This window comes from Prosopis cineraria, unplaced genomic scaffold (genome assembly GCF_029017545.1).
Source record: "Prosopis cineraria cultivar Desert tree isolate PC_DT_omini unplaced genomic scaffold, ASM2901754v1 PC12, whole genome shotgun sequence".
Taxonomy (NCBI): domain Eukaryota; kingdom Viridiplantae; phylum Streptophyta; class Magnoliopsida; order Fabales; family Fabaceae; genus Prosopis; species Prosopis cineraria.
Window position 1 is genome coordinate 2,407,644 of NW_026555343.1, and position 24,051 is coordinate 2,431,694.

Genomic DNA, 24,051 nt, shown 5'->3' on the forward strand with positions numbered 1-24,051 from the left:
AAAGCGTGGTTTTCAGGGCATTTTAATCCCAAACATGGCCGAACACAAAAAATAATCAACAACATCAACTACATATACCGAGGGTGTAACTTAAAATTCTCAAATTCAAAATCCACCCTCAACAATGTTTTATAACATTCATTAGACCTCCAACAAATTAACCATAAAACATGGGAAAAGACCAAGCTCAACTCAACAGAGCGAAGGAAAGAGAAACCAATGGTGGTCTCGAACAGTGATTTTGGATAGGAGGAGTACCATACCTAGTCTGAGACGGCTAGTGATAAAAAGGCCGTGACAACGATGGAGGACGACTGGCCACGATGACTTTCGATAGTGAAGAAGATAGAAGATGACCGTGCCCGTTCAAGGAGGAAGATGGCGGCAGAATGGTGCCTAACTGGGGATTTGGAATTGCCTTCAAACGACGTCGTGCAAGAAGAGAAAGTCAATTAAAAAAAGCAAAAGATTCGCACGGTTTGTGATTTGTGAACGACGGCGAAGTGCAAGAGAGTCAGCTAAGATTGGGATTTTCTTGAATGGGCCATATTTTTTAGCCCATGTGATAATGGGCCTATATTTGATCTACTTTTTATATTATCATTTGTTTTAGGGGGAAAATATTTGTCTAATGATTATTGTCAGTGCTGGGTATAACATCATGCAGAAATTGCAAGCCGTATCAAAACTTCACCTATTTATGGATGAAATTCTCGGAAATTTGCAGCTGCAAGTAAATTGCTCGACTTCATTTTTATACATGAAACTGAAATTCTTAATGATTTTTTTTGCCAGGTAACTCTTAATGATGTTTGGTCTTCGTCGGTAATTTGTGGTTTGCCATAATTTTGTAGCAGACTCTCTGCTTTCCAGTTAACAGCAGCATATGAAGAAAATGATCGAATGACTCTTTAATTCGATAGTTTCCAGGTGCTGCGCATATTATCACCCGTTAATTATTTAATTATATACTTCTCTAAGAGTGTTAGGATATCATGGTCCAATTCAAAAACTTGAAGGTACGTATTGCGTTGGCGTGTTTTTTCCCTAGATAAAAAGAAAAAGTTTCGAGAGATACGATATCTGGTGACTTCATAAATGCAAGGATATGAAACGACTTCATAGCACACTTTATTTGCGACACGTGTAAAGTTTCCCGTGAGGGCCCAACCCCAACCCCATTCACAGAAAAGACTTGCCTCACAAGTAAAGTCTGCCTGCCCAGACAGTTATTCGCTCTAGACTTGGAATCCGCCCTGGCCAGCCATGAGGCTTCCCCCCTCCTTCGCCTCCCTCTCTATTTTCACAAGTTAAAAATTAAAAATATTAATTAGTTCAGCGAGTTGAGTAAACATTACGCCTCAAAGATCCAGCTGCCCCCACCAAGGGCAAAGCAAAGGGTCGATATTTTTATGCCTCTTAGGGCGAACAAAAGCCCCTTCCCTCCCATAATTAATGACTTTTAAGAAAGTTGCTCATTGCTGAAGAACCTCACAATGGCAAGAAACCATTCACTCATCTTCATTTTCCTCACAGTTCTCTATCACTGCCTTAAATGAGCGTTTAGAAAAATAGTGTGGAAAAAATAACGATGACAGAGAACTAGAGAGATTCTTGAAAAGCCACTTTTCAGTAGCGAGTACTCGCTGAACTGGAGACTTCTTAAAAGATCGAATTAAATCAAACATTCATCAAATCTTGGACAACGCCGAAGCTTCAGGTTAAAACAAAAATACAAAGACCGACAAGAGACAGGACCTGACCAAATGACCCCGTGCGAAGAAAACAAAGGCAGTGAAATAAATCAAGGGAACAAGAGCAAGCAGAGAGAAAAACTGATAAAACCCAAATAATTTATTATTACTAATATAATAGGATAAGTAATGGGCGGAACAGGATTGGAATCTGAAATTGCTGACATACTTCAAATTCTGGTGTCACCAATTCCACTGGGATACAATATAAAGGGGAAGTATTTTAATGACAAATAAATCCCCCATCAGAAATTTGCTAAAGCTTTACTTAAATCCTATTCGGCTTTATCTTTCTTCATTGACTTGACTTGCCGATCTTGTTTATTATCCGCACAACAAAACAAGGCAGAAGTTATACATACTCTACCATCCATTGCTTTTGTCTTTTACCTTTTGACTGTGCCCCGAGCCCATCAAAACGAACAAAAGTTACTGCTATCACTGCATCTACTGCTGTGCTCATCATTCATCCGGCTTTAAGCAGGGACCCCTTTATTTTGCCCTTTTCATTTCCTTGCTTGCTTCTATGGCTAATAATCCAAAAAAAAAAAAAAACACGCCTTCTTCGAAAATAACTGCTTCTCCTTTAACTTCCCTGCCAAACCACCCTATTTCTTCTCTATAACACTATTCTCCTTTAGAAAAACCTAATCAAAAATTAAAGTTCCTAAGCAAAGCACTGGTAACGGTTCAGTTCAGATTAATAAGACCACTCCGGAGGGAGACGGATTTCATTGTTCACTGGTCGCTGCTGTGGCCGGAGGTAACGACTCTGTTGAGAAAGGTTATGGTCATTTCGAACATATGAAACACGGCCATCTGCAAAAGGCACAGACATTTAAAATCCGATAAATAAAACATAGTTGACAGAAACTAGTGGTAAATCATCTCAAGTTTAGGACAAGAATGCCCAGGATCTTATTACCACTGTCCATGGGGTAACATCCATTTACACGAGGCTGATATTGAGGCTGGCTTCCAATCTCAAACTTTAGATTCAGGGCCTGTATAACTCTAGCAGGAACAAGCACCGTCGAACAAGCTGGAGAGAGGAAAAAATCAACACAAATTTAGAATTTACATTTATTATAATCATTTTCTAAAATAAAATCACTAACACACAGGCGACAGTCATTAAAGAGAAACAAAACGATAAAACAGGGCCAAAATACAACGATTTGCAAGAAACTTAGAGAACATCCGAAGGATTTTTGTTGAGAAAACAAGAGTATACCTGGCTTCCTTCTTGACTCCGCAGGCTTGTCAACTCGACGAGGCAAGAAGACGCCAGTTCCGGCACATTCCCTTTTTCCGTTAGGGTTTTCAAGAAAAACGGCTCTCATTCCAGACCCAATCTGCTGCTGCTTCGCCTGAAGAGGAGGCCATACAGATGAAGACAAGCCCACATGCCGACCAGCGTTTCTGCCGCCAACAAGAGCCTCGCTACTCCTCACTCCTCTGTTTGAGACCGTTTGCTTGATTTGCCTCTGTTGGTTAAACCCACTTCCGGAAGCCGCCTTTGCCATCTGTTGCTGCCTCAGCATCTGGAACTACAACAGAACAAAAATTAGCCACAAACAAGCAAAAATACGAAACTCGTATATTCATTATAGAACCACAACGGGGCTTACTTGGGCTATCTGCAATTGCTGGTGAGAAAGCGACGATTGGTTGTAAAATCCTACATCAGGATTGGAGCTCTTCACAGGCAAGATCACGGGAGAGGGCTTTCCGGAAGGAGGACCCAATAGCCCTCGATGGTTGAAATCATAGCCATCTTCATTCATCTTCATCCTCTCCACTTCCCAGGCGGCTGCGCGTAGTAGATCCCACGTTGCCCTGGGAGATGATGCCTGGGAAGCACTATTGGGACTACCATGGCTAGAAGAACCTTTCCGGTATCCACACTCACTCCCAAATGCGCAAAGAGTGGATTGAGGCGAACCAGATAAAAACGTAGCCTACAACAAAGAAAATCTTATTAGCGCCCGATGTATAATGAAAGACTAAGTCATAACGACCTATATACTGTTTCATACCTTGGATTTCTTAAGATTGGAAGCAAAGTCCAGATCAAAATCAAGGGTGGAATGAGCCATACGACGGGTTAACTCGGCCATGTGCTCTTCCTCATCACTCTCCGTTTCGCTTGAGCCTACCACAGACTCAACCGGAGAACTGAAGTTAGAAGGAACTCCGGTGAACACATTTCCGAAGGGGTACTCGGAAGGAAACACGTTCTGGAAAGGATCAGCATCGTCGTTCTTTGCCTTGCCGAAACAGCTATTCTTCTCCATGGCAAAGTCGTCGTCCACGAGGATCTGCGGTGGCAGCCAGAACTCACCGTCATCCAAATTATCAGCCATGATCAAACACTAAGATTTAAAGGGTGACTACAGAGAAAGAGAGGCCGTTAAAGAGAGGAAAAAAGGAGGAGGAGATTTCGAGTGTGGAAATGGAAAACTGAAGCACGAAAGTGAGGAAAGGATTTGCTGCTTCGTGAAGATTTAATAATAACAAGTCGCAGAGGTGCAGCATGCAGGATATGCAGAGTCACAGGGCCCCATCACAGCCAAAAAGCAAAAGACGCAGAGGGTGGGGGGGAGAGAGAGTGACAGAGGAATGGAATGGATCCGACTGGCAGGAGGGGATCTGAAACTTTTCAACGAAACGGAGCCTGCTTTTCAACCCACAACAAAACGGTGAAACGGTTTTCCGTATTTTTTTATAAAATAAAAATATAAAATAAAACGCAGTGAGAGTGTGACTGTGTGAGCATAAAGCGGCAGTATCTCCAGAGGCGGAATGAAAGGTCAGTGACATGAAATTGACGCTCTTGGATGAACGCGTCTAACACGCTCCACCCTGCAGAAAGAGAGCGTGGTTTTTTTATCCAAAAAATACGTCACTGCAAGGAAATGTATTATGGAAAATACTAATTAATAAATGAAACGGAAAAAGTTTGTAAGATACCTTCCACTCCTCATTTTAATTTACCTAAAGCGAGTTGAGATGTCAAGATATGGCCATGAAAACATTGCCATTTTGCGAAGCAACATCCTTAACCCGCTGTATATTTATGGATCTGTCCAAAAAAAAAAAGATCTTACAATTGAGTAGTATTTAATTAAAAAATAGAATGCTATTCTTATTATCCTTTGTTATTTATTTAATTAGAGTGCACATTCCCAGCCTATGAAGAAGTTTGAAATGAATTAGATTACTCATAATTTATGCATAATACAGGAGTGTAATTTTTAATAAAATTTTCTAGATGACATGCTTATTTATTTTCTACATGGATGATAAATATGCTTGTGGAACTATAATAATGATGATTATAGAAACAGGGCAGCAGAAAGAGAGAAGAGTGATGGATGCATGTGAGAGTTAGACGGTGGAGTCACTTTTTGGGAGGTGCTCTCTGGTGATTGTCATCCACGACGTGAGAGTCGCGTTGCCTTGTCGCTATATTTAATATTTTATTTTATCTTTTTAATTGAGAAAAAAAATTAATAACATTTTTTAATTTGGACTGTCATCTGTCCAGTACATTCGCTCCCCGTCCTACGGACTCCACTTGGCACCGTGCCTGTAATCCCTCGCTCCCATTTTTTGCCCATTTTCTTTTCATTTTTTTTTTCTAGGCTTTTTGGTTGAGAATGCTTTTCCTTTTTCGACCTTCCGATATTTCATCTTTTTGGCCCAGCATCCTTCGCTTACAAGTTTTCGCATCAGTGTCTATCCGCTTGTTCGTATCCCACTACTGACATTCATTTTATTTTTTCAACTGCACACTGGAGTTTTTTAAAAAAAAATCAAACGTATTTTATTTTCAGTAGATCCAGCTCCCATGTGAGTTCATTTCATTTTTTCTTTTTAAGTGTTTTATACTGAGTTTTAATTTGTCGGGCCAACAATTTTTGGCATTTGGAACTTAGGTGTAAACATGGAGAGTAAAGGTGGTGTTAATAGATATTAAGGGCTGTGACTAAGGGAAGGGATGGTGTGATACTGATAATCTAAATATGTAATGATGATAAGGAGATTTGGGTGGTGAGAGTGAGGTGACACACTCGGGGGTTGGGGGATCAATTGCTTCCATGTTAAGGTTTTTGGAGGGGATAAGCCGGTGGTGGTGGCGCCAAAAATCTCACGGATGACGTGGCTTGCCTACCCAACGCTGTCGTTTTTGCCTTACCATCATTTCGGCGTGCCCCTTTAACTTCTTCTCTGATTGGACCGCACTCTATTTTATTTTATTTATTTTTTCCCCTCATCTCTCATTAACTGCTCCTACGTAAATTATTAGTATTGGCTCCAAGTATTAATGTTACACAATTTATTGAAGAAATAACAAGCGGATAGAAATCCTTTTACCAATATGTACATTAATATTAATCAGAACAAAATTTTAAATGAAAACGGATAATTATGCAACATCACGTCCATGTGCTGGTTTTTGTTTTTAGTCTCAATGATTTATTTTCATGTTTTTATTCTTTTTATTAACTTTATTTAAATATCAGTTTTTGTATTTAAAAATGCTCAAAAGTATCCTTAGATGGTCCAAATGGGATTGATTTTTATTACGTGGACTTAGCACCGTTAAACATGTTAGTTAACTAGAGGAAAAAAAACTGTCTAATTAAAAAAACAGAAAGAAGAACCACATCATTTTAGAAAAAAGGAGACACATTTTAGATAGAGCGACCAAAGGAGATTGGGAACCATAAAAATAAACTACAAACACTGAAAATAAAATCTGATTGAAGTAAAGGGGCTTGATGTGATATTTGTCCTTGTAGGTTATGGAGAAGAGTTCTATTATTTTTCTATTAGTATTATTTAAATATGTTAAACAAGTTTTTGATTTTGATAAACATAAAAGATGTGGATTCATGGATGAAACAAGAGGACTGAAGGTGAGAAGCACCAAGTAAGATAAACACAAGGGACAAGATATAATTAGTATCATCATTAACTTTAAAGAAACGAAGGATTGATTCATAATCCCTTTCTGATCATATATTCGAAATTTGGGCGCCGAAAGAGTCGATCTGGGGAATACGACCTTCTCATTCTCGTCCTTTGCACTCCTTTTTGTTACGCTCTTACATGCTACTTCGTATCAAATTTACTAAAGGCGTCTTTGAATGAATAAAAATTTGAATTTGAATTCAGATTTAAACTAATTTTTTTTATTTAGATATACATAAATTTATAGATTTGAAATTGAACATTTCAAATTATAATTCTTTGACAATTCAAATTCATTGTATAGCCTAATTATTTAAAATTTTAATTATTTTAAATGTTTTATTCTCTCTATATCTCTTTAATTGATACATTTATAACTTTTGTATATTTTCGCATCTCTTATCGATTAAAAAATAAATAAAAATTATCATTTTTAATCTTTCATTTTCATTTGAAATTCATTTCTCTTATTTATTTGAATTTTTTAAACTATCTAAATAAAAATTTTAAATATATAAATTTCAAAGATTATATTTAAAATGTAATATTTCAAACGTAAACTCTAAATCCATAAACCTAATCACTACCTAAATTTTCTCATATTCTCATTTTGACCATTCCACGTCATCAATCTTTTTTCTTCTTTTGCAAGATAGAGACACTTTCAGTCATGTATTTTCTAATCAATTTACTCTACGTTCGGTGAAATAAATTATTTCAAATGATGTTCCGTGTCTATATTATCTATAATTCAATTTTATATCAAAATTGGGTTTTTGCATTAGACATAAGTCAATCTGACCTTTGGAGCTGATAACCAAGCACACGTAGCGAATGGGAATTATATTGAGATAGTTCATTGTTTTGAGAGGTTAGCTCTGTGTAATATGGTTCATGAAAAATCACACTGCATTATTTTAGAATAGTCTCATAAACATTGGAGATTTAATGTATACTCGTATAATGGCTTTCAAAAAAAAAAAAAAACGGTTTACGTGCAACCAACTAAAAAGATGAATGATTTTAAAACATTCAACCAATATAGTTCAGACGAATTGATATGGCAGGACCAAAACTTTAGTCTTCAAATCTGTCTCTTTATCCTTCCTAAGAACCAGAGCATATATATGACAAGCAATCAAATCTTGAAAAATGAAACCCAAGCATGCTTGATATTTTTCTCTGTTTGGAAAAGCCAAACCGGGAGGAAAAAACAAATTTATCTGCGCATCATGCGATCACATGTGCATGTTATAACTTGAGCATTTTAATATTGACCCTAAACAATTCTTTGCGGTGTAGTCGGAACTTCTTTCTATCTTTATTATAAATTATTTTTAACTGTCTCATAAAAATTAAGAATGCCAAATATAATTAACTCATTAACTTTATTTGACAAAAGAAAAATGAAAAAAATTACATATTGGTCCTGTGGAGCAGATTTAATTATCAATAAGTCCTACAAAAATTGGCCAAAACCACAATCAGGTCCTTCGAGCTTAAGTGTAATTTAAAATTAGGTTGTAGAGACAATAATACTTTTATTAAACATACAATATATTAATGAAATAATTAATTTACAACTATTTTATCAGCAATTTGCAAATATAATTTTAATTTTTTATGATTGTAATTTCAGATATCCAATAATTAAACAATCATGTCTTACTAATAAAATTTAATATTAATTATTTATAATTACTTTATCAGTAATTTACAATTATAACTTTAACTTTAACTATTTATAATTGTAACTTTATGTATTCAATGATTAAAATAATTGGTTAATTATTAGATATATAAAGTTACAGTTGTAAATTATTTGACTAATGTAATATATTTGTGTGTGTGTGTTTAATAAGGTCATTATTGTTTGTTTATCCTAATTTTAAATTACAATCAACTCTCAAGGAATCCAATTATAGTTTGTGAATTTCATGTGATTTATTTGTAAATAAATTTACTCCACAGAACTTATATGTAATTTTTTTAAGAAAAAATTTTTAATTTTACTCAAATTTAAATGAAAAGTTTTTAAGTTTGCACTACATTCTCTATCATAATTAAAAAATTTAAATAAAAATGATGCTCAAAAAATATAACTAATATTTTGCTAAGTGTCCTGTATTCAGGTTTATTAATTTTTTTCAGATAAGTCTCATTATAACAAAGACGAAAGGGAGTAAGTAACGAATAATTTAATGAACACGCCATGGTTGCTTGGTTTGGGTGCCCGGTGATAAGTGAAATGCTAGCGCACGCTTGTACGAACTAAAGAGGGCGTCACTTTGCTCGAAATAGATAATGTCAGTAGAAAGAACCGTGTTTGCCTACTCGTGAGAAATTGTGCTACGCACGAAACATGAAAAGTAGAAAACCCTAAATATGTATTTCTTTGCAAATTATCATACCTATCAGCAGTAGCAAAACTCAGAATCTAGAAGTGCAAAATAATTTAATTAAAAAGTTATTAAATTTTAAAAATATTAATTTAATAATTAAAAATAAAAATTATTTTAGAAATAAAATTATAATAACATAAATAAATTGATCATCACTTTATTTGGTCTTTTATAAAATTATGCTCATCATTTTTTATCTTAATCATTAAAATATTACATGTCTAATAAAATTTTAAACCCAAATATTATTATTCAATCCAAAAGGTGCAAAATATCAAAAATAAAGAGTTTAAATTTTTAAAATTTACCTACCCTACTTGTAATATTTTTTAAAGTGAGGGGATGTATTTGCACACATTCACCGTGGAGTGGCTCCACTATTGTCTACTAGCATGTATAGAAATCTAGATTAACCCATTTGGTTGAATTAGTAAGTCATCAGACCAATACATCAGTCAATTTAATAAAATGCTTTGTATTTTTCGTATTTTCTATGTAAAAACATATTTTTCTTTCGAAATGTAATTGCGCTAGGGGTGTTCACCATGTTTGGGGTCTGATTGGCTTGGTGCTATTTGTATTTGGACAACCTAAGCTATGCATTATTGTTCAAAACTCATGTGTTCAATCAAAAAAGATTATAGGGTAAAGATGTAAATTTAACCATTAACTATTTTTTGAAAAGCATCTGGTTACCTATATCATGAATCGATGCGAAATAAATCACAAGCTTTAAAAAATAAAACATACAACATCTCTTGTTAAATTTCAATAGACAGACATTAATTAACCATATTTTGACCCAATCTATATCTATGTGGCTATACATGTGGGCATTGTTCCTTACATCTCTCTCATACCTTGCTATATCTTCTTCTTCTACTACCAACAAGAATTGAAACCAACCTTCATCACATCTAGATTTGCAAACAACTCTTGGCTTGAAACTGGCTCCAACCACCCAACCCAAGCCATTATGCATCTCCATCGCACAAAGAAAGGTGAAAGAACATGCTACTATTAATAGGCTGAGAATGATCAATGTATGTTTCTATAATGAGGCTCTCAAAGCGTTGACTATAATGATGCTGTAATAAAACCATTTTCAAATTTATATTGGTTATCTGACTTATGGTGTGTTTTTCTGTTCTCACTCTCACTTGATATTTTTTCAACTAATTTTAAGTTTGTTTGACTTTAAAAAAGTATCACGTGCTTCTTTATGCAGTTACACTTAATTTTTGACCTAATAAAGTCACATTTGATTTGTTTTATAAAAATTAAACTTAAGATCTCAGTTGTTAAAAAAAATACTTTTTGATTGCTGAAACCCTTTTAGGGTCTGTTTGGTTCGAGAGGAGGGGAGGGGAGGTGAGGGGAGAGAAGGGAAGGGAAGGGGAGGGAAGGGGAGGGGGAGGAGGGGGAAGGGAGGGGAGGGGAGCTCCCCCCCAATTTGGAGGAGAGGCTTTGGAGGGGAGGGGAGGGAAAATTTTAAAAATTTCCCCTCCCCTCCTCCTAACCAAATGAGGGGAGGGGAGGGGAGGGGGCTCCCTTCCTCCTAACCAAATGAGGGGAGGGAAGAGGAGCCCCTCCCCTCCCCCCAACCAAACGGAGCCTTAGATGATTAACCATAGTTGAATAATCCTATTAAATTAATCTCAATGATTACTAAGTGTATATTTGGTTGGGTATTGGATTCATAAGAGCAATCTTACAAAAGGCAATAAAGGAGACATGGCAAGATTGGTCGAGTGAGTGAGATTAGAGGAAGCAATTGATGGAGGCACAAGTGAAGAAGATTTGTGAAGGAGAGTGGTGGCAACAGTGGTAAAAGTAATGTCCTGGGACTTGGAGAGATAATCAATGATATAAGAGCGAGGGAGCGTGGTGAGGATGCAAGGAAAGAGAGGGAGAGAATGGGGGCGATGGTTAGGGTCTGTTTGGTTCGAGGGGAGGGAAGGGGAGGGGAGGGGAGGTGAGGGGAGAGGAGGGAAGGGAAGGGGAGGGGGAGGAGGGGGAAGGGAGGGGAGGGGAGCTCCCCCCCAATTTGGAGGGGAGGCTTTGGAGGGGAGGGGAGTGAAAATTTTAAAAATTTCCCCTCCCCTCCTCCTAACCAAATGAGGGGAGGGGAGGGGAGGGGCTCCCCTCCTCCTAACCAAATGAGGGGAGGGAAGAGGAGCCCCTCCCCTCCCCTCCCCTCCCCCCAAACCAAACGGAGCCTTAGAGAAGAAAAACAATGCACGTGTGGCATGACAATTCTTTTTTTTTTTCAATCTGTTTATCATAATCAACAGAAGATGCCAGTTGCCTTGTTTTTTAAAGTTAATAATTTTATTTACATTACCCGATAGTATAGGTTGTCCAATGATTTTCAAAAAAAAGTTGGTGGTTGAATTTACATTTTTATCCAATAATATATGAGATCAAGTTTAGCAAAATGAAGTTCGCCCAAGTACACGCGAAAACACTAGTAATATGATTTGGAAAGGAATATTAGTTAATCACTATAGCCGTTGACGTTAAAATCATTTTTCAAAGTATTTTCTTAGAATTAAATGGTAAACTGACCTCTCAGCTATAAGTACAGGAACATTTAGGATCTCACGTTCTTTTTTTGTGTGAAGTTTACCTTATACAATTCAAAAGGGCACAATATAGCTATTATTGCTGACAAATGTTTACAAAGAAAAACTTCAAAAATTATAAAAAAAAAAAACTACTAAAATTTTCTTAATATTTCTCATAATTATTTTGGTTATTGTATCGTAATTTTTAGGTCTTTTTTAATCTTTTGAGTTTTTTAAGTAATTTTTCATATTCTTTTATATTACTTTTGATTAACTAACTAATAATTAAAATTAATTTTTATTAATAATTGAGATAATATTATACTATTTTTTAAAGTTGGAGGAAATATCATACAAAAAATAAGTTTGAGATTTCAAATCATCCTAAACTTATAATTAAAAGGTGAATTTATCATTTGAACTTTTTTTTTTTTTTTTAAATCCTGAACAGACCAAATCGTTTTCCCCAAGCACGGACAATGGTTAAGGTGGCAACTGGTGAGTAATGCTGCCATAGTACTCTGTGAAGGGTTCAAAACTGTAGGGGCTTCTGGTCAAAAAGAAAAAAGAAAAGAAAAAGAAAAAAAACCGATTGCGGCATCCGGGCATGTGAGCCGAGGTGAGGGGTCTCGGAAGAGGGACGGAGCGGGCAACATGGAGACATGTAGGTGGGGCCCAGGAGGCCACGCAGCTCCAGTCGACAAACAGACCAAATGGCCCAATCCCTGTCTTCTGTCTCTTCCTTCGCATTTCACACCCCCTCCCCCCTCTCCCATGGCGCGTGCTTTCCACCCCCGACTGTTTCTCCTTCTCTTCCACTAACATCCTCGCCTCCTTTGTTTCTTTTCTTTTTCTTTTTTTAAATATATAAATACGTTAACCATAATCTTGACCCGTGCATTTCAAGGACCTGTTTAGACTGCTAGCTTGTTTGATTTCAAAGGTTTAAAATTATATTGTAAAAAATTGCAATTACTAATAGGATTGAATAGAGATAAATTCTTGTATGGACTGACACGTCATCTACATCATGTTATGTCTAATAAAATTATATTAATTCAGTTACATAAAATTTTACGTATTATTATTTTTAATAAATTTATTTTTTGAATAGGGTGTTCTCTAATTTTTATTTTTTATCATTATTAATAACATAATTAATTTATATTTATAATTATTTAACATAAAATATTTTATTAAACAAAACATGGATCCCAGCCTCATGGAATCCATGCAGAATTTTCCAAAATGTAGCGAGTGGCGATTGAAGGCGTGAATAGAGGCGAGTGGCATCCAGTTGGGCTTGTTCATGTGGGCCTTCACCCCCCACCATCCTCGCTCCTCCGTACCACTTCTTTCAGGCCTTATCGCTCTATTTCTCTATTTCTTTTTTTATCAAAGATTTTAACAAACGCGTCTCGGCGATTGAATTACTAATGGGTTAGAGGTTAATCCAATTTAATCATCAAATACCGTGCAAATCAATATCTGAAATTTTTTGGTCGAGACACACAAAATATTTTAACATTTAAAAATTCTTCCAATACCTTTCGCCCAACGTGCCCCGTGTTCGCTGCGTGTCTAGTGTCTACTGCCAAACAAAACATATTTCTGCCTTTGCATGTGTCCAGGAATACGAATACAATGTGTTGATAACATATCCGTATCTTTCTTTTCGTCACTAATCACCATCTCCTTGTTACTCCATCGTAGTACTCACTGCTAAAGTTGTCTATAATGTTCCAAATTTTTTTCATTTTACCTACCGTCTCATGTTAAAACCTAGAAGATAAGTTGTAAATTACATGATCAATAGTGATGTATTTTTCAAACTTCTTATTGACTTTCCAAAATTTGATGCTAACATGCAACTAATATTCTACTTTCTCCACTTAAAAATGTAATATATTTTTAATCAAATTTTACCTCAAAAAATATTACTTATTTTTAAACTAACATCATACTTTAATATTTATTCTTATTTAATAAAATATTTTACTTTAAAATAAATATAAAATAATTTATTTATTATGAGCATTTTTTAAAAAAACTTATTAATTATATCATGAAATACTAAAAATACCTTATATTTTTTAATGGTGTTAGTAACTTTTAATAGAAATTAAAAGACAAGGGTTTTGGAATGCCAACCGCATTGAATCTAACACGGATATATGAAATTTTTTTAATTGGTTCTCTAATTTTCAACATAGAATATTGAAAATACTTGTTACAAAATTTTAATATTCATCTCTCACAATTTACCTTGTTTTTTTTTTGGGGGCCAGGTTTGGCACTTGACAATTGGCTGTATACTTTACATTTTACAACTAATCTTCCAAATATAGCATGGAACATTTCATGGGAAATTTTAATTATGCAATTTTATATGATCATAATTCAGTAATTTTTGAAAAAAATTTTGTCTTAAATTTAAATTAAGTCGATGTATTGGGGCCAAATTTTCATTGCCCCAATTTCTAATGGACGACACACTGCTTTTGTTGCGTAATTACTGATTGGGATGCGATAGAAAGGCTAAAGGTCTATATCCCTCCAACCATCCCTCTGGCCCCATTCTTTCTCTATTTCACACTTTGAACCTCATTGATTACTCCGTTCCCTCTAAATTTAATCTAAACACTAAAAAGAATGTGTACTATCTCATAGTAATATGGTTGATTTTAATCAACTTTTTTTTATCTGACATGTCCTCAACATACATAAAAATTATTCAATGTACAAAACCTGAGCCATCTGTGAAACTTTAATTAATAACTTTAATGAAACCACAACATAAAAAAGTGTTCATGTAATGATCTTATATGAGAAAAAATATCCCACAGAAAAATCTATAGCATATGCAATTGTAAGTTTTACTCGGGAAAAAAAAAAAAGGGTAACAGCGACCTTGAGTGTGAGATGCTCCATGTCGGATAATCATGATTTTTTGTGTGAAATGTTCATTGACAACAATTAATACATTATTAATAATTGAGGAAGGAATAGATGTCTGAATTATGAATTGAATGATGCGCCCCACAAACATTTTAGCTTGAGTATCATTGATTGGTGTGTGTGGGCGTGGTGGATGAAGCAACATTATCAAGCAAATTAGTACTCATTCCATTTAGTATGATAAGGCATTTTTTCTGAAGCATCATGAAAAAAATACTAGTATAAAACATTTTGGGTCTTTTAATATATAATTAATATGTTTTTTTAATTCTTAATTAAGTTGTGTAATTAATAAAAAATTTTAATTGAGACAAGGGTAAATAAAAGTGTGTAATTTTAAAACTCATTGGGAGATGTAATTTAATTTAAAGTATTTTATAATATTAAAGGGATGGAGTAAATTATATATGTGTGTGTGTGTGTGGCCAATGATTAGGGCGTGGCCAGCAAGTCTTTTTTTTCCACAACGTAGAAGGTTGTTAATTATTAATTATGTTATAATAACATTATGTGCATCATCACGACCATACTCATTGCAAAGATGGTTCACTATTGGGATCGGAATCTGATCATTAATAAATTCAAACCGGTTTACATGGTGCCCCACTTCCTCCTGATTCATCCATCACCATGTTCTTTAGTGTTCATTTTCCTTTCAAAAAAGTTGAACGGCACAAGATTGTCACAAGTGTGAGAACCGTGTTAAAGTAAGTTCAGAGTGATGAATTTAAAAACGAGTAGTTCAGTGAAATGAAGTAGGGGAGGATCATAGTCAGCAAGGCTAGTTAAATCAATAAACCACAGGACCAAAACTAATATCTTTATAAGTTCAATGAAATATTACCTGTCCATATTTTAACTAATAACTCTTAAATTAATGTATTGTTGAGTTCAAGTACCAATCTAATTTTTAATGCTCTAAGAGACCTATTCTATGGGGTGGAGAAAGAAGAGGAAGGAGCATGTGAGCTTGATTAGCGGTGAAGTATGCGGTTTGGTGGGATAGGGTTTGTCGTTTGCAGGTTTAGATACTTATTTACGCGCTTATCACTGACAGACTCGCTGTCTATGGAAGCGTCTCAACTAGAAAAATAGATTCTTCTTTTTTATGAGACAACATTGCTTTGACTATATGTTCCCAATGCATCATATTCATTTACTACCCACTTGAATTGTTCAATATGTTTAGCCCCTTCCTTTGACCAACACAATAGCTATCAATCTGGGTCACATTTATAGCCTTTTCCAATATTAGCATTTTTTTCCCTCTTAGGACTCGACTTGTAAATTGAATTTAGATTCATTGGTAACAAGTAATGGTTATCGATGATTTATTATTAAAAAAAAATTCTTCATGTCAAGATGCATAGTTTGATTTAAGATTAAACAATGTGCTAAGTTAAAGCAATTTTGAATTTCTAGGTAATATTATAGGATAAATTTCACTGCTAAGGTAAACATCAATCCTTGTTTGATTTGAGTAAAATGTAGGGGGGATTTTAATTAAGATTGATTTAAAAATAATAAAAAAAGTAAGATTGGGATTTTTTAATAAATTTTTCTCACCGTTTTTTCCCTGTTTAAATTTTATAACTTCACTTCTCCATTTTCTTAACGGAATTTATTAAAATTTTTCCATCCCTCCATTCTCTTGAAACAAGGGTCGTGATAAATCATGTGTTGAGTCTAGTTTTAAACACCATACCCATTCCTTTTATCATTATAAGGTATTTTTAATCTAATTGTATCCCCAATGACCTAATTATTGTTTTTAAAATTACATTTTCATTTTTAGTTGACATTTATTTAGGAAGTATTTCAATTAGAAACCTTATCAGTAAAGTAACGGTATTTTTGACAAATTTTATTAATTACGTCTTAAAAAATTTAAAATATTTTATATTTTTAAATATCATACTTTAAAAAACTATCTTATAATATTAAATGGAGGGAATATATGATACCTTTAGGTGAATATATACAGAGATGAATTTGGGGGGCTTATTTAACTTACATTACAGGATAATCAAAGAAAGTGATGGGCTATGGATGGTGGAGGACAGAGGATAACAGATGTTAAATTATGTTTTTTCAAGAAAAGGTAAGACCTAAACCCATGTTGTGTTGGCATTAGGGTCAGATATCAAGAAAGAAAGTGGATTAATTAATGTGTGGGTGCCCAACGTGGGGACCCTGAATCCCGGTTCGTTACCAAACCAAACTGTCCTCATTATTATTCTCTATAAACCACTTTTGATTCTTTTTTTAATAAGTTTGTCTAAATTACACCAACTTCCCCTGCACTTATCCTAAATTACACTTAACATCATCCTTTTAATTTTCAATTCCCTCGCACTTATCGCTATCTTATTTCATTGAATATTCTTAGTGTTTTAGTCACTAGAATTAAATTACGTTGGAAAGTCCAAAGTCATCTGGAGAATTTAGTGCTTTTTTTTTAAAAAAAAAAGCAATCCAAGCATTCGCAAGTCCTTGAGTGTTTGATAATTAATTAAGAATGATAATACATGAAAATGTAATGTTGACGCATGCAGATCAAAGTGGTCAAGATGCGTAAAAGTTCCAAGGAATATATTTCATTCATATATCCCCTCAATAACTGAAGTCACGGGATAGAATGCAAAATTCCTTGAACGAAATTCCACGTTTTTTATGTTTAATGTACAATGAATCTATACTTTTCTATTCATTCATACTTGTTTGTTTACGTTTATCCCTAGCTAGCTGAGATTCATGCTTTGCTTTGCATTGAGTCCATACACGAACGTCAAAACCAAGCAGGTCCTGAGTTGTTTAAAAGTTTGAATTTGTAAAATAAGACAGCCAAGCGTCTAGTTAATTTTGAGACAGGCTTAACGGGGTGGGCATGTGAGAAACAAGTTGTGGAATAGCTTTCAACGGAGGTTGCGGTCAAATACTGAGAAGGGATAAAGAGATTATAGGCCTCGTGAATGAAGGTGGAATAGCATCCAATGGACAGGAATCGTGTCCTCATGACAGCCTCACAAATTAACAAGCGTGTATTCAGATAATAAGGTTGTTAGGACCTCAATCTCTCTCTCTTTCTCTCTGTGCGATCAGAAACAAATAAAAATGGACCAAATTAGATGCACCGGACAAGAATGTCAGAATCAATTCCACTGCCAAATTTAATGTTAATCCCCCTGAACATCATTGATACACAACACACCCATGAATAAATGTGATGTTATACTGACCCCATATGCCCCATCTCTCATTGGATATTTGGATCCTCCCATCCTTCACTCTCTGCATACAGAAAATGCTTCCTTACTTAAACATCCATCAATATTACACAATGTCCTCTCATTCATTTATTCATGTTCTCTTCGTATCCACTTCGCTTTCACTCCATTATTAATTTGGTCACCCATTTCCGAACGCACTAACTTCATCCTCTCAATCATACATTTATATTCTTCTGATTGTTTATTTTTTTGGCAGCAGAGGAGAAACACTCATTGAGATTTCTTCACATGATTAATGTCAATCTATGTATTCTCTTAGTCTTATTTATGAGAGATGTCATTAAATTTTTATCACAAATTTTTAGATAAAATTAATGAGTTTTAAATTTTTTTAATTTTAATAAAACATATTAAAAATGACTTATAAATAAAATTAAAAAAGTATTTCATAGCACTGATATATATAATCCGTATGGTTTTAATTTTCCCACCATAATAGAAAGGCTAGTGTGGCTTATTGTAAGCAACATACAGGCCCATTACAATTTAGTGAGAAGGAATCTGAGTTTTTGGGCCGACACTGGGCCCTTAACCCGATCTCTTAACTCTTTAATTTTTTTTGGGATTGTGACAGACTGCCTTAATTGCCGAGATTAAAAAAAAGGGATGGTATTTGACTATTTAATTGGAATTCCAAATGGTCAAAAGGCCATTATAGTTGAGCACGGGGTACGGAGAGAAACTTCGTAGCACCTTCCCGAGTCCATTCTAATTTCTAATTCAGACATTTCTCAATCAATAAACTTCTTCCCGTGCATCTGACTTTAGAAAAAAATATTTTTAACTTTTAATAATTATTAATAGTCGGCATTAATGCATATGGATGCGATATTCATAAAATCAATAATTTAAATCAAACTCAAACCCACATGCAAAATTTAAGATTGAGCCTGAAAAAAATATTTTTTTAAATATTTGAGCTCAAGAAAATTTAAGCTAAATCTGATCGGGTTTAAATTTGACTTGAATATCCAAATAATTTTTTTTAAAAAATATATAATATAATAAAGATTAATTAATTTTTTAAGTTTTATGCCATTTTATATTAAAATATCATATATTTAAATGCATTGCTATAGTTATTTTTTAAAAAATTAAAAATAATTATATTTTCGTATTTTTTATTATTTTTAGTTAATGAAGTAACTCAAATAATATTTAAAATATATTGTAATATTAATTTTTATATTTTAAGACATAATTTTTTTTTAAATTTTTTTGAGTCTTATACATTATTTGCATATCTAAAAATATATATCTTATATTTTATATTTTTATAAAATAAGATAATTAATTTTAAATTAAAAATAAATTTAAAGCATGTATGAATTTTTGACTCTATAACTACATAAATATATTAAAAATTAAGAATAAACTAGAGTAAATATTCCTTGTATATAGAGGATTAAATAATGTAAAAAGTTAAAAAAATAATTAAAAAATAGTATGTTACTCATAATTAAATAATTTTGTTTCATATAATATAATGATGGCTATTTTTTCACATTCTTAAAAATAAAAAATACAATTTATCTAAAAATTATTAAAAACTTTAAATTAGTCGGAGAAATAATTTAAAATTAATGATTTAACCGTGATTAAATTGAGATCAACTTGATTATAGTTAAAATAATATATTTTAATTAAAATATATAAAATATTTATATATAATTATGATAAGAGCAGTATTTAAACAATTGAGACAATAATTTACAAGTAAAAAAATATTTATGAATAAATTACATATAATACAATAAAACAGTAACAAAGCTACTTAAGAACAAAATTGATTAATTAATATTTTTTTAAATTTAAAATAATATTTTATGTTCAACAAAGTTATTTAAAAAATAAAATTGATTTAAAAAATAAAAAATATTTTTAAAAATTTCAGGTGTTAGGGTCGGCTCAAATAAATTCAAAGTTGTTAGGGTCGAGCTTTATTATGTAGATTTTTAAAAAAATATAATATTTTAAGCTTGATTTAAATAAGTTTGATTTGAATAATTTCAATTTACCTAAATTATCAACTTTAGATATTTGAGGGTAGTTTTTGTCGAGAAGCTGAACTATAGAGTTTAACTAACCGGGGAAGATGGATGTAGTGGATTCCAAAGAAGGCTAACACGAGTAGGAAAAAAGACTCGTTAGCATGCTTCCTCCGTCCATATCCTTATCCTTGTGCACCTGACTTTTTTTTTTTTCTCTAAGAAAATATTAAGATTGATGTATATAACTGGAAAAGGATGTAAACTATTGTCTTTGTTCAAACCACGACATTGGATTACAAAAAAAGCTTAAATATTTTATTGCTTTCCCTCTCTTAAATTATAAGACAATGTTAAAAGAATTTTTATTCTAAAATATAAAACAATTTGAAAATGCTAAGCTTTTTTTTAATGATACTTTTTAATATTATTCTTTAAGTAAAAAAAATTAAAATGATATTGTAATGTAATGATTAATTATATAAGGATATTTTTAAAATTTTATAGTTTTTTTTTAAAAATAAATTAATAAATTATGATTGTTGTATTTTATTAACATGTGTAATCTTATCTTAACTTATTTTGTAATTTGAAATAAAAGGAGTGCCTTTCAACAAGAGCGTGGAACTCGTGCATGGATGGTGCAGTGGGGGTAGGGGCATGACAGACTTTCCAGCCTCATTTCCTTCATCTCCCATCTTATAATTCGACCCCATCCTTAGATTAAATTTGACAACGCTCAAATACTCCTCCATCTACTCAATTATATGTGATTTTCTAAAAAGATTTTTTAGTCTTTCACATGAGATACTTGAACATGAAACATTTGTAGGATATTAAATAAGAATTAAATATCATCTTTATTTTTAAATTGTACGTGAAAGGTCACAAATGTCCTTAAATTTAACTATGGGTCGATTATATCCCTCAATTTTAATGATTCTCTCTGTTATCATTTTAATATTAAAAACATTTAATATTCGTTAGTTGTCAATGGATCCCATTATTTTTTAATATTTTTTATTAAGTTAAAAGTCATTTTTGCTCCTTAACTTTTATTCGAATGATTATTTTTAACCCTCAACTCAAATATTTTATAATAAAAAATATAAAGTGAGGCCTACCAACAATAAGAAAATGGCAAGGAGACGACAAAGAGAATTTTTAAAATTGAATGATAGTGTTAATTCATAATTGAGTTTAAAAAAATTTGTGATTTTTTGTATATAGTTTAAAAATAAAAATAACCCTTATTCCATTACATGATATATTTTTTAAATATTATCTTTATTTAAATTCATTAACTATGAGATAGTATGTAATATAAATTTAAAAATTATTTATTTAAACAAAAGTAAAATGAGAAATTATTTAAAAATATTTTTAAACAAAATAATAAGTTACTTCATCTCTATAATTTTGGCCAGTTAAAGGTAACTCACAAGGAGAACCGATAGTATAAGCGACCAGTTTAGTTTACGTAGAACAACAAATTCAGTGGGAGACAATTTCGTTTACGTTTCATTTGAGTTGTCGCCTGGCACAAGGATAAAAAAACTAACCTGAGATAGCGTCAAGGTAAATCCAAATCCCGCGTTAGCTTTCTGCTTCACCTCTTCTTATAAGAAACAGACAAGAGCACCGAGGCGCAAGAGAGAAAGCAACGATGGGAAAGGATCGGAAAGTTGGTGTGGCTATGGACTTCTCGGGAGGCAGCAAGAATGCTCTGAAATGGTCCCTTGAAAATTTGGCTGATAAAGGCGACACCTTTTACATCATCCATGTCAGCCCCAACTCTCTCGACGACTCTCACAAAACTCTCTGGGCCAAATCCGGTTCTCGTAAGTTTTCCTCTTCCCCTCTTTGATATCTATGAATCGCCATCTGATCTCGTTTTTCGACCCTCCCTGCTTCATGCTCTGTTGTTCCGCATTCCATCCGATTCGCTTGCAGCTCTGATCCCACTGACACAGTTCAGAGAGCCAGAGGTCATGAACAAGTACGATGTTTCAATCGACATCGAAGTTCTTGATTTGCTCGATACTGCTTCCAGGCAGAAAGAGGTTCTCTCTCTCTCTCTCTCTCTCTCTCTCTCTCTCTCTTTGTGATATCTGCAAAAATAAGTTCACTCTCTGTTTTCCGTCTGATTTCTGGAAGATTAAGTTCAAGTTGTGAGTGAAACTGAAATGATGGTGCAGGTGAATATTGTGACGAAATTGTATTGGGGTGATGCGAGGGAGAAACTTTTGGACGCGATCGAAGATCTGAAGCTGGACTCTCTGGTTGTAGGAAGCAGAGGTCTTAGCACAATCAAAAGGTCAGAAATTTTCCGATCCCCTGTTTTTACTCTTTAGATCACGTTACAATATATGTTAAATTACTCGGATATGTGTTGGATGGATGAAATGTAATGTTAATCTTGGGAGAGAACAGGATCATACTGGGAAGCGTGAGCAACTTTGTGATGACACACGCTTCTTGCCCTGTGACTATTGTGAAGGATTTGAGCAGCAGCAGCAAGAAGTAGAGACATTATCATTCATCAAATTGGGACGGAGCTGCTACTTTGAATGTTCTTCTTTTCTTGTATTTGATCTCATCTCCTTGTTGGTCGTGTGGCGTGATTATTCTAAATGGCGTTCCCAATTTCTTCCCTTTGAAATTTTCGAATAATGCAGCTTAAATTCCATCGCCGAGGGTATGAATTAGTCCAAATTTCATTTAACTTGGACACTTTAGATCTAGTTCTATATTCTTAATGCTTTTTATTTTAGTATGTGTGTAATTTAAAATAAAGACAATATTTTAATGGTTATCACTATATAAATCTTATTATATCATGTGCACTGTGAAAGGGGGTGATCCAAGGTCCCTCTTTTTACCCAATCTATTAACAAAGTTTTAACTGAACATAGATTTATTTTTTAAGTATTGAAAGTTTAAAAATATAAATAAAATCATTAGAAATGTGAATGACCATCCAAAAATAAAGGGAAGAAAAAGATATAAGACACCACATCTTAATTACGCTAGAATTTATAAATATTTTATTTTATTTTATATTATATTATTTAATGTAATTTTATTCAATGTGAAACTTAACTTTATTCATATTTAAATAAACTAACAAAAATAATGAAAATGAAAGCAGACGCATATGTTTTCATAAACTAAAGGCATGATTGAAATTTGAGTGCAAAATAAATCCTCAATTATGATACATATTTTTATTGTGGCGTGAAACATGAGATTACAACATGCAAGAATTAACCCAAAGATCAATCCATTCGTCTATTTGGAAGCACCGATGCACTGAAAGCGAGTTTTGTAGTAAGCAAGAAGATAATCTTTCGGAGGCAAAGCTTCTTTTACAACTGGATGATTCAGAACTAGATGACTCCATTTCTTCAGCTTTGGAAATTTCTCACTTGACAACTCAAGCCCTCCAGCTTCTTCAATCAAAGGCAGCCAGAAAGCCAAGAACAATCCTGCAATGTCCACAAATCCAATTGAATCTCCACTGAAGAACTCTCCTTTCAGTTCATTTTCCAGAATCCTCAGACCCTCCGACAATTCTTCACCACCTTTCTCTCTCTCCTTCTCATCAGGATTCCAAGCTGCTTTAAATGCAGCAGGCAAGACCTAAACTCAGACAATAAAAACATTTGTTCAGTTACTCAGCTCCAGATATCCAGAAGCATATTATGTATTTTCAAAAATATGAAAAGGAGAAATCCATGTTTGTTGATTACCTTGTCATCGATGAACTTGGACCAGAAACGAGCCAAGGCTCTGCGGTAAGGGTCAGAAGGCAAGAGAGAATAACCTGTCCAAGTCTCGTCGATATATTCGACAATCACAAGTGACTCACAGATTGGCTTTTGGTTGTGAAGAAGCAGAGGGACCTTCTTGAGAATCGGATTGTACTTGAGAAGAAGATCACTTTTGTTGGTCAGTGATTCATGAATGTATTCATATTCCACTCCCTTGAGTTTTAGAGCAATCTCGGCTCTCGTCACATATGGGCTTCCTACAATCCCAAAAAGCTTCACTTGTTGATTTGAAGGCATGGCAATAGTATATGCTTTTGCTGGGAACTTGAAGATCTGTGT

The 24,051-nt window shown here is 33.6% G+C and overlaps 3 protein-coding genes across 3 annotated transcripts; 1 reads left to right on the top strand and 2 right to left on the bottom strand.

Moving 5' to 3' along the window:
• Positions 1 to 1,836: 1,836 nt before the first annotated feature.
• LOC129288531 (uncharacterized) lies at positions 1,837 to 4,405 on the bottom strand. Its single transcript, XM_054925156.1, has 5 exons — positions 3,794 to 4,405; positions 3,386 to 3,715; positions 2,989 to 3,304; positions 2,680 to 2,796; positions 1,837 to 2,573 (listed from the first exon to the last, which is right to left on the bottom strand). The coding sequence occupies exons 1-5, from the start codon at positions 4,118 to 4,120 to the stop codon at positions 2,455 to 2,457; spliced, it is 1,209 nt and encodes a 402-aa protein (XP_054781131.1). The 5' UTR covers positions 4,121 to 4,405; the 3' UTR covers positions 1,837 to 2,454.
• A 17,082-nt stretch (positions 4,406 to 21,487) lies between these two features.
• On the top strand, positions 21,488 to 22,683 carry LOC129289680 (universal stress protein PHOS32-like). Its single transcript, XM_054926488.1, has 4 exons — positions 21,488 to 21,780; positions 21,893 to 22,002; positions 22,138 to 22,256; positions 22,373 to 22,683. Exons 1-4 carry the CDS (start codon positions 21,606 to 21,608, stop codon positions 22,464 to 22,466), a joined length of 498 nt encoding a protein of 165 aa, XP_054782463.1. The 5' UTR covers positions 21,488 to 21,605; the 3' UTR covers positions 22,467 to 22,683.
• Positions 22,684 to 23,099: 416 nt separating this feature from the next.
• LOC129289679 (probable glutathione S-transferase) lies at positions 23,100 to 24,051 on the bottom strand. The gene is made up of 2 exons (XM_054926487.1): positions 23,692 to 24,051; positions 23,100 to 23,581 (listed from the first exon to the last, which is right to left on the bottom strand). Exons 1-2 carry the CDS (start codon positions 24,007 to 24,009, stop codon positions 23,231 to 23,233), a joined length of 669 nt encoding a protein of 222 aa, XP_054782462.1. The 5' UTR covers positions 24,010 to 24,051; the 3' UTR covers positions 23,100 to 23,230.

Bases quoted from the DNA above. Each gene is read 5' to 3' on its own strand.
- LOC129288531 (XM_054925156.1), bottom strand. From the start codon at position 4,120: ATGGCTGATAATTTGGATGACGGTGAGTTCTGGCTGCCACCGCAGATC. The intron at 3,716-3,793 runs GTATGAAACAGT...TCTTTGTTGTAG, and splicing joins CCAATCTTAAGAAATCCAAG to GCTACGTTTTTATCTGGTTC. The intron at 2,574-2,679 runs GTAATAAGATCC...TGCCTTTTGCAG, and splicing joins ATGTTACCCCATGGACAGTG to ATGGCCGTGTTTCATATGTT.
- LOC129289680 (XM_054926488.1), top strand. From the start codon at position 21,606: ATGGGAAAGGATCGGAAAGTTGGTGTGGCTATGGACTTCTCGGGAGGC. The intron at 21,781-21,892 runs GTAAGTTTTCCT...ATTCGCTTGCAG, and splicing joins CTGGGCCAAATCCGGTTCTC to CTCTGATCCCACTGACACAG. The intron at 22,257-22,372 runs GTCAGAAATTTT...GGGAGAGAACAG, and splicing joins GGTCTTAGCACAATCAAAAG to GATCATACTGGGAAGCGTGA.
- LOC129289679 (XM_054926487.1), bottom strand. From the start codon at position 24,009: ATGCCTTCAAATCAACAAGTGAAGCTTTTTGGGATTGTAGGAAGCCCA. The intron at 23,582-23,691 runs GTAATCAACAAA...GTCTGAGTTTAG, and splicing joins CCAAGTTCATCGATGACAAG to GTCTTGCCTGCTGCATTTAA.